Source organism: Oncorhynchus mykiss, chromosome 8 (assembly GCF_057628025.1).
Source record: "Oncorhynchus mykiss isolate SJ-2025 chromosome 8, ASM5762802v1, whole genome shotgun sequence".
NCBI classification, from domain to species: Eukaryota; Metazoa; Chordata; class Actinopteri; order Salmoniformes; family Salmonidae; genus Oncorhynchus; species Oncorhynchus mykiss.
Window position 1 is genome coordinate 1,400,973 of NC_143029.1, and position 12,461 is coordinate 1,413,433.

General features: G+C 50.3%; 1 protein-coding gene across 2 annotated transcripts in view; it reads right to left on the minus strand.

Moving 5' to 3' along the window:
- The window catches only part of phip (PHIP subunit of CUL4-Ring ligase complex), a 112,330-nt gene that overhangs the window by 30,112 nt on the left and 69,757 nt on the right, over positions 1-12,461 (minus strand). For both annotated transcript variants that reach the window (XM_036984530.2, XM_036984528.2), the window contains exons 25-29: positions 12,192-12,302; positions 9,720-9,827; positions 1,843-1,967; positions 1,614-1,696; positions 685-796 (exon numbers count right to left, since the gene is read on the minus strand). In XM_036984530.2, the coding sequence (XP_036840425.2) occupies positions 685-796; positions 1,614-1,696; positions 1,843-1,967; positions 9,720-9,827; positions 12,192-12,302 (539 nt within the window). The remainder of the gene's footprint in view (positions 1-684; positions 797-1,613; positions 1,697-1,842; positions 1,968-9,719; positions 9,828-12,191; positions 12,303-12,461) is intronic.

Consider the following 12,461-nt stretch of genomic DNA (forward strand, 5'->3'; position numbering starts at 1 on the left):
GCGTTGATGTTTGTGCTTTTGTAAAATCGATAAAAACAAACAAAACAAAAAAAATGAGTATCAAGGTTGTTTCATGTCATAAAGGTTAATGCAGGGTTAAAACCTAGCAGATGTAGTAAAACGAACAGTCTGTCTGGTGTTATGAAGGATTATAGGGTTATGAAGGCTCAGAGGTGTTATAACCTCCCATATGTTGTATTACTGGAACAGTCTGTCTGGCGTTCTGAAGGGTTATAGGGTTATGATGGCTCAGAGGTGTTATAACCTACCAGATGATGTATTAGTGGAACAGTCTCTCTGGCGTTCTGAAGGGTTATAGGGTTATGATGGCTCAGAGGTGTTATAACCTACCAGATGATGTATTAGTGGAACAGTCTGTCTGGCGTTCTGAAGGGTTATAGGGTTATGATGGCTCAGAGGTGTTATAACCTACCAGATGTTGTATTACTGGAACAGTCTGTCTGGCGTTCTGAAGGGTTATAGGGTTATGATGGCTCAGAGGTGTCATAACCTACCAGATGTTGTGAACACTGGAACAGGCTGCCTGGCATTATACAGAGTTGTAGGGTTATTGAGGCTCATAGAGTTGTTATAACCTACCAGACATTGTAGCATTGGAAAAGGCTGTCTGGCATTATACAGGGTTATAGGTTTATGAAAGTTCATAGAGATGTTATAACCTACCAGACGTTGTAGCATTGGAACAGGCTGTCTGGGTACTCTGGTTGGAAGGGCTCCTGGTCCTCAATGGTCCCGAACCACCAGGCATCGTCTATCACCGACCTGAACCTGTCACCTGGATGGGACAAGGTCACTTCTAATTACAACACCACCAGATAACATCTAACACTGACCTGAACCTGTCACCTGGATGGGACAAGGTCACTTCTAATTACAACACCACCAGGTATCATCTATCATTGACCTGAACCTGTCACCTTGATGGGACAAGGTCACTTCTAATTACAACACCACCAGGTATCATCTATCATTGACCTGAACCTGTCACCTTGATGGGACAAGGTCACTTCTAATTACAACAGCACCAGGTATCATCTATCACTGACCTGAACCTGTCACCTGGATGGGACAAGGTCACTTCTAATTACAACACCACCAGGTATCATCTATCACTGAACTGAACCTGTCACCTGGATGGGACAAGGTCACTTCTAATTACAACAGCACCAGGTATCATCTATCACTGACCTGAACCTGTCACCTGGATGGGACAAGGTCACTTCTAATTACAACAGCACCAGGTATCATCTATCACTGACCTGAACCTGTCACCTGGATGGGACAAGGTCACTTCTAATTACAACACCATTTGGATACAATGATGAGACCTCTATCCATCTCTATGGCCTACCCATAACGTCATAGATACAATGATGAGACCTCTATCCATCTCTATGGCCTACCCATAACGTCATAGATACAATGATGAGACCTCTATCCATCTCTATGGCCTACCCATAACGGCATTGATACAATAATGAGACCTCTATCCATCTCTATGGCCTACCCATAACGTCATAGATACAATGATGAGACCTCTATCCATCTCTATGGCCTAACCACAGACACAGGGCCCTTAGAAAGAGACTGACCTATGGTCCAGTTGTGGTCTCTCGCATCATCAAACTGCTGCCGCAGAACCAGGAAGTCAATCACGTCAGGCATGTCGTGGTATCTATGACAACACACATATACCACGTTAGTAACACACAAACACAGAAAAACAGTCACAATTGTGCACACACACACAAACACACACACACACACACACACACACACACACACACATACACACACACACACAGAGTAAGGTATGGTTACTTCATGGAGAAGGAGCCTCCAGTCAGCTTGCCAGTATCAGGGTCCAGGAAGGCCAGTTTGAGGCAGCAGAGAGAGGGGAGACCAACCTCATACTTTAGCCCTACTATCTTCACCAGCTCCTGCTCCTACAGAGAGACACACACATACACACACACACACACACGCACGCACACACACACACACACACACACACACACACCACACACACCACACACACACAAACACACACACACAGTTGTTTCTTGAGGTCAGGGTGATTTAGTAATTTAGCTGACAATCTTATTCATGTCTTTTCCTTGTGTGTGTGGTGGGGGTGGTGGTGTGTGTGTTAGTGTGTGTTAGTGTGTGTGTGTTAGTGTGTGTGGGTGTGTGTGTGTATGTGTGTGTGTGTTAGTGTTAATGTGTGTTAGTGTGTGTGGGTGTGTGTGTGTTAGTGTGTGTGTTAGTGTGTGTGTGTGTTAGTGTGTGTGTTAGTGTGTGTGTTAGTGTGTGTGTGTGTTAGTGTGTGTGTGTTAGTGTGTGTGTGTTAGTGTGTGTTAGTGTGTGTGTGGGGGTGTGTGTTAATGTGTGTGTTAGTGTGTGGGGTGGTGTGTGTTAATGTGTGTGTTAGTGTGTGTGTTAATATGTGTGGGGGTGGTGTGTTAGTGTTTGTGGGGGTGTGTGTTAGTGTGTAGTGGGAGTGTGTGTTAGTGTGTGTGGGGGTGTGTGTTAGTGTGTGTAGTGGGGTGTTAGTGTGTGTAGTGGGGTGTTAGTGTGTGTGGGGGTGTGTGTTAGTGTGTAGTGGGGGTGTGTGTTAGTGTGTGTGGGGGTGTGTGTTAGTGTGTGTAGTGGGGGGGGGGTGTTAGTGTGTGTGGGGGTGGTGTGTTAGTGTGTGTAGTGGGGTGTTAGTGTGTGTAGTGGGGTGGTGTGTTAGTGTGTGTAGTGGGGTGGTGTGTTAGTGTGTGTAGGGGTGTGTGTTAGTGTGTAGTGGGGGTGTGTGTTAGTATGTGTGGGGGTGTGTGTTAGTGTGTGTGGGGGTGTGTGTTAGTGTGTAGTGGGGGTGTGTGTTAGTGTGTGTAGTGGGGTGTGTGTTAGTGTGTGTAGTGGGGGTGTGTGTTAGTGTGTGTAGTGTGGTGGTGTGTTAGTGTGTGTAGTGGTGTGTTAGTGTGTGTAGGGTGTGTTAGTGTGTGTAGTGGGGTGGTGTGTTAGTGTGTGTAGTGGGGTGGTGTGTTAATGTGTGTAGGGTGTGTTAGTGTGTGTAGTGGTGTGTTAGTGTGTGTGGGGGTGGTGTGTTAGTGTGTGTAGGGTGTGTTAGTGTGTGTAGTGGGGTGGTGTGTGTTAGTGTGTGTAGTAGGGTGTGTGTTAGTGTGTGTAGTGTGTGTTAGTATGTGTAGTGGTGTGTTAGTGTGTGTAGGGTGTGTTAGTGTGTGTAGTGGGGTGGGGTGTTAGTGTGTGTAGTGGGGTGTTAGTGTGTGTAGTGGGGTGGTGTGTTAGTGTGTGTAGGGTGTGTTAGTGTGTGTGGGGGTGGTGTGTTAGTGTGTGTAGGGTGTGTTAGTGTGTGCAGTGGGGTGGTGTGTTAGTGTGTGTAGGGTGTGTTAGTGTGTGTAGTGGGGTGGTGTATTAGTGTGTGTAGTGGGGGTGTGTGTTATGTTAGTGTGTGTAGTGGGGGTGTGTGTTAGCGTGTGTGGGGGTGTGTGTTAGTGTGTGTAGGGTGTGTTAGTGTGTGTAGTGGGGTGGTGAGTTAGTGTGTGTAGGGTGTGTTAGTGTGTGTAGTGGGGTGGTGTGTTAGTGTGTGTAGTGGGGTGTTAGTGTGTGTAGTGGGGTGTTAGTGTGTGTAGTGGGGTGTCAGTGTGTGTAGTGGGGTGTTAGTGTGTGTAGTGGGGTGGTGTGTTAGTGTGTGTAGTGGGGGGGTGTGTTAGTGTGTGTAGTGGGGGTGTGTGTAGTGTGTGTAGTGGGGTGTTAGTGTGTGTAGGGTGTGTTAGTGTGTGTAGTGGGGGTGTGTGTTAGTGTGTGTAGTGGGGTGTTAGTGTGTGTAGTGGGGTGGTGTGTTAGTGTGTGTAGTGGGGTGGTGTGTTAGTGTGTGTAGGGGTGGTGTGCTAGTGTGTGTAGTGGGGGTGTGTGTTAGTGTGTGTGGGGGTGGTGTGTTAGTGTGTGTAGTGGGGGTGTGTGTTAGTGTGTGTGGGGGTAGTGTGTTAGTGTGTGTAGTGGGGGGGTGTGTTAGTGTGTGTAGTGTGGTGGTGTGTTAGTGTGGTGGTGTGTTAGTGTGTGCAGTGTGGTGGTGTGTTAGTGTGTGTAGTGGGGTGTGTGTTAGTGTGTAAGGGTGTGTCAGTGTGTGTAGTGGGGGTGTGTGTTAGTGTGTGTAGTGGGGGGGTGTGTTAGTGTGTGTGGGGGTGGTGTGCTAGTATGTGTAGTGGGGGTGTGTGTTAGTGTGTGTAGGGTGTGTTAGTGTGTGTAGTGGGGGGGTGTGTTAGTGTGTGTGGGGGTGGTGTGCTAGTGTGTGTGGTGTGGTGGTGTGTTAGTGTGTGTAGTGTGGTGGTGTGTTAGTGTGTGTAGTGGGGTATGTGTTAGTGTGTAGGGGTGTGTGTTAGTGTGTGTAGGGTGTGTTAGTGTGTGTAGTGGGGTGGTGTGTTAGTGTGTGTAGTGTGGTGGTGTGCTAGTGTGTGTAGTGGGGTGTGTGTTAGTGTGTGTAGTGGGGTGGTGTGTTAGTGTGTGTAGGGTGTGTGTTTGTGTGTGTAGTGGGGTGGTGTGTTAGTGTTTATAGGGTGGGTGTGTGTTAGTGTGTGTAGTGGGGTGGTGTGTTAGTGTGTGTAGTGGGGGTGTGTGTTAGTGTGTGTAGTGGGGTGGTGTGTTAGTGTGTGTAGTGGGGTGGTGTGTTAGTGTGTGTAGTGTTGTGGTGTGTTAGTATGTGTAGTGGGGTGGTGTGTTAGTGTGTGTAGGGTGTGTGATTGTGTGTGTAGTGGGGTGGTGTGTTAGTGTGTGTAGTGGGGTGTGTGTGTTAGTGTGTGTAGTGGGGTGGTGTGTTAGTGTGTGTAGGGTGTGTTAGTGTGTGTAGGGTGTGTTAGTGTGTAGTGGGGTGGTGTGTTAGTGTGTGTAGGGTGTGTAGTGGGGTGGTGTGTTAGTGTGTGTGTAGGGTGAGTTAGTGTGTGTAGTGGGGGTGTGCTAGTGTGTGTAGTGGGGGTGTGTGTTAGTGTGTGTGGGGGTGGTGTGTTAGTGTGTGTAGTGGGGGTGTGTGTTAGTGTGTGTGGGGGTAGTGTGTTAGTGTGTGTAGTGGGGGGGTGTGTTAGTGTGTGTAGTGTGGTGGTGTGTTAGTGTGGTGGTGTGTTAGTGTGTGCAGTGTGGTGGTGTGTTAGTGTGTGTAGTGGGGTGTGTGTTAGTGTGTAAGGGTGTGTCAGTGTGTGTAGTGGGGGTGTGTGTTAGTGTGTGTAGTGGGGGGGTGTGTTAGTGTGTGTGGGGGTGGTGTGCTAGTATGTGTAGTGGGGGTGTGTGTTAGTGTGTGTAGGGTGTGTTAGTGTGTGTAGTGGGGGGGTGTGTTAGTGTGTGTGGGGGTGGTGTGCTAGTGTGTGTGGTGTGGTGGTGTGTTAGTGTGTGTAGTGTGGTGGTGTGTTAGTGTGTGTAGTGGGGTATGTGTTAGTGTGTAGGGGTGTGTGTTAGTGTGTGTAGGGTGTGTTAGTGTGTGTAGTGGGGGTGGTGTGTTAGTGTGTGTAGTGTGGTGGTGTGCTAGTGTGTGTAGTGGGGTGTGTGTTAGTGTGTGTAGTGGGGTGGTGTGTTAGTGTGTGTAGGGTGTGTGTTTGTGTGTGTAGTGGGGTGGTGTGTTAGTGTTTATAGGGTGGGTGTGTGTTAGTGTGTGTAGTGGGGTGGTGTGTTAGTGTGTGTAGTGGGGGTGTGTGTTAGTGTGTGTAGTGGGGTGGTGTGTTAGTGTGTGTAGTGGGGTGGTGTGTTAGTGTGTGTAGTGTTGTGGTGTGTTAGTATGTGTAGTGGGGTGGTGTGTTAGTGTGTGTAGGGTGTGTGATTGTGTGTGTAGTGGGGTGGTGTGTTAGTGTGTGTAGTGGGGTGTGTGTGTTAGTGTGTGTAGTGGGGTGGTGTGTTAGTGTGTGTAGGGTGTGTTAGTGTGTGTAGGGTGTGTTAGTGTGTAGTGGGGTGGTGTGTTAGTGTGTGTAGGGTGTGTAGTGGGGTGGTGTGTTAGTGTGTGTGTAGGGTGAGTTAGTGTGTGTAGTGGGGGTGTGTGTTAGTGTGTGTAGAGTGTGTTAGTGTGTAGTGGGGTGGTGTGTTAGTGTGTTTAGGGTGTGTTAGTGTGTAGTGGGGTGGTGTGTTAGTGTGTGTAGGGTGTGTTAGTGTGTGTAGTGGGGGTGTGTGTTAGTGTGTGTAGAGTGTGTTAGTGTGTAGTGGGGTGGTGTGTAGTGGGGGGGTTTGTTAGTGTGTGTGTGGGGGGGTGTGTTACTATGTGTGTGGGGGGGGTGTGTTACTATGTGTGTGGGGGGGGGGTGTGTTAGTATGTGTGTGGGGGGGTGGTGTTAGTATGTGTGTGGGGGGGATGTGTTAGTATGTGTGTGGGGGTGTGTGTTAGTATGTGTGTGGGGGGGTGTGTTAGTTTGTGTGTGGGGGGGTGGTGTTAGTATGTGTGTGTGGGGGGGGGGTTGTTAGTATGTGTGGGGGGGTGTTAGTATATGTGTGGGGGTGTGTGTTAGTATGTGTGTGGGGGGGGTGGTGTTACTATGTGTGTGTGGGGGGGGGGGGGTGTTAGTATGTGTGTGGGGGGGGTGTGTTAGTATGTGTGTGGGTGGGGTGTTAGTATGCGTGTGGGGGGGTGTGTTAGTATGTGTGTGGGGGGTTGTGTTAGTATGTGTGTGGGGGGGTGTGTTAGTATGTGTGTGGGGGGTGTGTTAGTATGTGTGTGGGGGGGTGTGTTAGTATGTGTGTGGGGGGGTGTGTTAGTATGTGTGTGGGGGGGTGTGTTAGTATGTGTGTGGGGGGTGTGTTAGTATGTGTGTGGGGGGGTGTGTTAGTATGTGTGTGGGGGGTGTGTTAGTATGTGTGTGGAGGGGTGTGTTAGTATGTGTGTGGGGGGGGGGTGTTAGTATGTGTGTGGGGGGGGTGTTAGTATGTGTGTGGGGGGGGGGGGGTGTTAGTATGTGTGTGGGGGGGTGTGTTAGTATGTGTGTGGGGGGTGTGTTAGTATGTGGGTGGGGGTGTGTGTTAGTATGTGTGTGGGGGGGGGGGTGTTAGTATGTGTGTGGGGGGTGTGTTAGTATGTGTGTGGGGGGGTGTGTTAGTATGTGTGTGAGGGGGTGTGTTAGTATGTGTGTGTGGGGGGGGGGGGGGGGTGTTAGTATGTGTGTGGGGGGGTGTGTTAGTATGTGTGTGGGGGGGTGTGTTAGTATGTGTGTGGGGGGGTGTGTTAGTATGTTTGTGGGGGGGTGGTGTTAGTATGTGTGTAGGGGGGTGTGTAATAGTGTGTGTAGGGTGTGTTAGTGTGTGTGGGGGTGTGTGTTAGTGTGTGTAGAGTGTGTTAGTGTGCGTAGGGTGTGTTAGTGTGTGTGGGGGTGTGTGTTAGTGTGTGTCGGGTGTGTTAGTGTGTGTAGGGTGTTAGTGTGTAGTGGGGGTGTGTAATAGTGTGTGTAGGGTGTGTTAGTGTGTGTGGGGGTGTGTGTTAGTGTGTGTAGGGTGTGTTAGTGTGCGTAGGGTGTGTTAGTGTGTGTGGGGGTGTGTGTTAGTGTGTGTCGGGTGTGTTAGTGTGTGTAGTGGGGGGGGTGTTTTAGTGTGTGTGTGGGGGTGTGTGTTACTATGTGTGTGTTACTATGTGTGTGGGGGGGGGGGGTGTTAGTATGTGTGTGGGGGGGTGGTGTTAGTATGTGTGTGGGGGGGGATGTGTTAGTATGTGTGTGGGGGGGTGTGTTAGTATGTGTGTGGGGGGGTGTGTTAGTATGTGTGTGGGGGGGGGTGTGTTAGTATGTGTGTGGGGGGGTGTGTTAGTATGTGTGTGGGGGGGATGTGTTAGTATGTGTGTGGGGGGGTGTGTTAGTATGTGTGTGGGGGGGTGTGTTAGTATGTGTGTGGGGGGGGGGGGGTGTGTTAGGATGTGTGTGGGGGGGGTTGTTAGTATGTGTGTGGGGGGGTGTGTTAGTATGTGTGTGGGGGGGGGGGTGTTAGTATGTGTGTGGGGGGGTGGTGTTAGTATGTGTGGGGGGTGTGTGTTAGTATGTGTGTGGGGGGTGTGTTAGTATGTGTGTGGGGGGGTGTGTTAGTATGTGTGTGGGGGGGATGTGTTAGTATGTGTGTGGGGGGGTGTGTTAGTATGTGTGTGGGGGGGTGTGTTAGTATGTGTGTGGGGGGGGGGGTGTGTTAGGATGTGTGTGGGGGGGGTTGTTAGTATGTGTGTGGGGGGGTGTGTTAGTATGTGTGTGGGGGGGGTGTGTTAGTATGTGTGTGGGGGGGGGTGTGTTAGGATGTGTGTGGGGGGGGTTGTTAGTATGTGTGTGGGGGGGTGTGTTAGTATGTGTGTGGGGGGGGTGTTAGTATGTGTGTGGGGGGGTGGTGTTAGTATGTGTGGGGGGGGTGTGTTAGTATATGTGTGTGGGGGGGGTGTGTTAGTATGTGTGTGGGGGGGTGGTGTTAGTATGTGTGTGTGTGGGGGGGGTGTTAGTATGTGTGTCGGGGGGATGTGTTAGTATGTGTGTGGAGGGGTGTGTTAGTATGTGTGTGGGTGGGGTGTTAGTATGTGTGTGGGGGGGGTGTTAGTATGTGTGTGGGGGGGATGTGTTAGTATGTGTGTGGGGGGTTGTGTTAGTATGTGTGTGGGGGGGTGGTGTTAGTATGTGTGTGGGGGGTTGTGTTAGTATGTGTGTGGGGGGTTGTGTTAGTATGTGTGTGGGGGGTTGTGTTAGTATGTGTGTGGGGGGTTGTGTTAGTATGTGTGTGGGGGGATGTGTTAGTATGTATGTGGGGGGTTGTGTTAGTATGTGTGTGGGGGGATGTGTTAGTATGTGTGTGGGGGGTTGTGTTAGTATGTGTGTGGGGGGATGTGTTAGTATGTGTGTGGGGGGTTGTGTTAGTATGTGTGTGGGGGGATGTGTTAGTATGTGTGTGGGGGGTTGTGTTAGTATGTGTGTGGGTGGGGTGTTAGTATGTGTGTGGGGGGGGTGTTAGTATGTGTGTGGGGGGGATGTGTTAGTATGTGTGTGGGGGGTTGTGTTAGTATGTGTGTGGGGGGGTGTGTTAGTATGTGTGTGGGGGGTGTGTTAGTATGTGTGTGGGGGGGTGTTAGTATGTGTGTGGGGGGGTGTGTTAGTATGTGTGTGGGGGGTGTGTTAGTATGTGTGTGGGGGGGTGTGTTAGTATGTGTGTGGGGGGTTGTGTTAGTATGTGTGTGGGGGGATGTGTTAGTATGTGTGTGGGGGGTTGTGTTAGTATGTGTGTGGGGGGATGTGTTAGTATGTGTGTGGGGGGTTGTGTTAGTATGTGTGTGGGTGGGGTGTTAGTATGTGTGTGGGGGGTGTGTTAGTATGTGTGTGGGGGGGATGTGTTAGTATGTGTGTGGGGGGTGTTAGTATGTGTGTGGGGGGGATGTGTTAGTATGTGTGTGGGGGGGTGTGTTAGTATGTGTGTGGGGCGGTGTGTTAGTATGTGTGTGGGGCGGTGTGTTAGTATGTGTGTGGGGGGTGTGTTAGTATGTGTGTGGGGGGGTGTGTTAGTATGTGTGTGGGGCGGTGTGTTAGTATGTGTGTGGGGGGGTGTGTTAGTATGTGTGTGGGGCGGTGTGTTAGTATGTGTGTGGGGGGTGTGTTAGTATGTGTGTGGGGGGGTGTGTTAGTATGTGTGTGGGGGGGTGTGTTAGTATGTGTGTGGGGCGGTGTGTTAGTATGTGTGTGGGGGTGTGTGTTAGTATGTGTGTGGGGGTTTACCCGTAGCTCCATCTTGTGCCAGGGTTGTTTCTTAGGGTTGATGCTGTAGATCTGGTTCTGTTTGGTCATCTCTACATACGCCTCATGACCCTGACGGAAGTAGTAAACCTGGACAACACAACACACTGTTAGGACACATGGACAACACACTGTTAGGACACATGGACAACACACTGTTAGGACACATGGACAACACACTGTTAGGACACATGGAAAACACACTGTTAGGACACATGGACAACACACTGTTAGGACACATGGACAACACACTGTTAGGACACCGGGACAACACACTGTTAGGACACCGGGACAACACACTGTTAGGACACCTGGACAACACACTGTTAGGACACCTGGACAACACACTGTTAGGACACCTGGACAACACACTGTTAGGACACATGGACAACACACTGTTAGGACACCTGGACAACACACTGTTAGGACACCTGGACAACACACTGTTAGGACACCTGGACAACACACTGTTAGGACACCTGGACAACACACTGTTAGGACACCTGGACAACACACTGTTAGGACACATGGACAACACACTGTTAGGACACCTGGACAACACACTGTTAGGACACCTGGACAACACACTGTTAGGACACCTGGACAACACACTGTTAGGACACCTGGACAACACACTGTTAGGAGACCTGGACAACACACTGTTAGGACACCTGGACAACACAACACACTGTTAGGACACCTGGACAACACACTGTTAGGACACATGGACAACACACTGTTAGGACACCTGGACAACACACTGTTAGGACACCTGCACAACACACAGTTAGGACACCTGGACAACACACTGTTAGGACACCTGGACAACACACTGTTAGGACACATGGACAACACAACACACTGTTAGGACACCTGGACAACACACTGTTAGGACACATGGACAACACACTGTTAGGACACATGGACAACACAACACACTGTTAGGACACATGGACAACACAACACACTGTTAGGACACCTGGACAACACACTGTTAGGACACCTGGACAACACACTGTTAGGACACCTGGACAACACACTGTTAGGACACATGGACAACACAACACACTGTTAGGACACATGGACAACACAACACACGTTTAGGACACCTGGACAACACACTGTTAGGACACCTGGACAACACACTGTTAGGACACCTGGACAACACAACACACTGTTAGGACACCTGGACAACACAACACACTGTTAGGACACCTGGACAACACACTGTTAGGACACCTGGACAACACACTGTTAGGACACCTGGACAACACACTGTTAGGACACCTGGACAACACACTGTTAGGACACCTGGACAACACACTGTTAGGACACATGGACAACACACTGTTAGGACACCTGGACAACACACTGTTAGGACACATGGACAACACACTGTTAGGACACATGGACAACACACTGTTAGGACACATGGACAACACACTGTTAGGACACATGGACAACACACTGTTAGGACACATGGACAACACACTGTTAGGACACATGGACAACACACTGTTAGGACACATGGACAACACACTGTTAGGACACATGGACAACACACTGTTAGGACACATGGACAACACACTGTTAGGACACATGGACAACACACTGTTAGGACACATGGACAACACACTGTTAGGACACATGGACAACACAACACACTGTTAGGACACATGGACAACACACTGTTAGGACACCTGGACAACACACTGTTAGGACACCTGGACAACACACTGTTAGGACACCTGGACAACACACTGTTAGGACACCTGGACAACACACTGTTAGGACACCTGGACAACACACTGTTAGGACACCTGGACAACACACTGTTAGGACACCTGGACAACACACTGTTAGGACATATGGACAACACACTGTTAGGACACCTGGACAACACACTGTTAGGACACATGGACAACACACTGTTAGGACACATGGACAACACAACACACTGTTAGGACACATGGACAACACACTGTTAGGACACCTGGACAACACACTGTTAGGACACCTGGACAACACACTGTTAGGAGACCTGGACAACACACTGTTAGGACACCTGGACAACACACTGTTAGGACACCTGGACAACACACTGTTAGGACACCTGGACAACACAACACACTGTTAGGACACCTGGACAACACACTGTTAGGACACCAGGACAACACACTGTTAGGACACCTGGACAACACACTGTTAGGACACAGGTGGGTGGCTGGCTGGGGGGCTGGTTGGCTGGCTGGGTGGGGGGCTGGGTGGTTGGCTGGGGGGTGGGGGGCTGGTTGGCTGGCTGGGGGGCTGGTTGGTTGGCTGGGGGGCTGGCTGGGGGGCTGGTTGGCTGGGTGGGGGGCTGGGTGGTTGGCTGGCTGGGGGGCTGGGTGGTTGGCTGGCTGGCTGGGGGGCTGGTTGGCTGGCTGGGTGTGTGTGTGTGTGAGTATGTGTTACCTCATCTCCCATCTGTGGTATATAGGGACATCTCCGAGGGACTGTGTCTGTGATCCAGGCTGACGGAAGCCACTCCTCTAGAGTTAGTCCCTCTTCCTGGAACTCTACCCTCTGAGAGACAGAGAGAGAGAGAGAGAGAGAGAGACAGAGAGACAGAGAGACAGAGAGAGACAGAGAGAGAGCGAGAGAGAGAGAGAGAGAGAGAGATGGGGAACAAGAGAGGGATGTAACTTGAAAATAAAATATTGTAATCAGAGACAGTCATTCTGA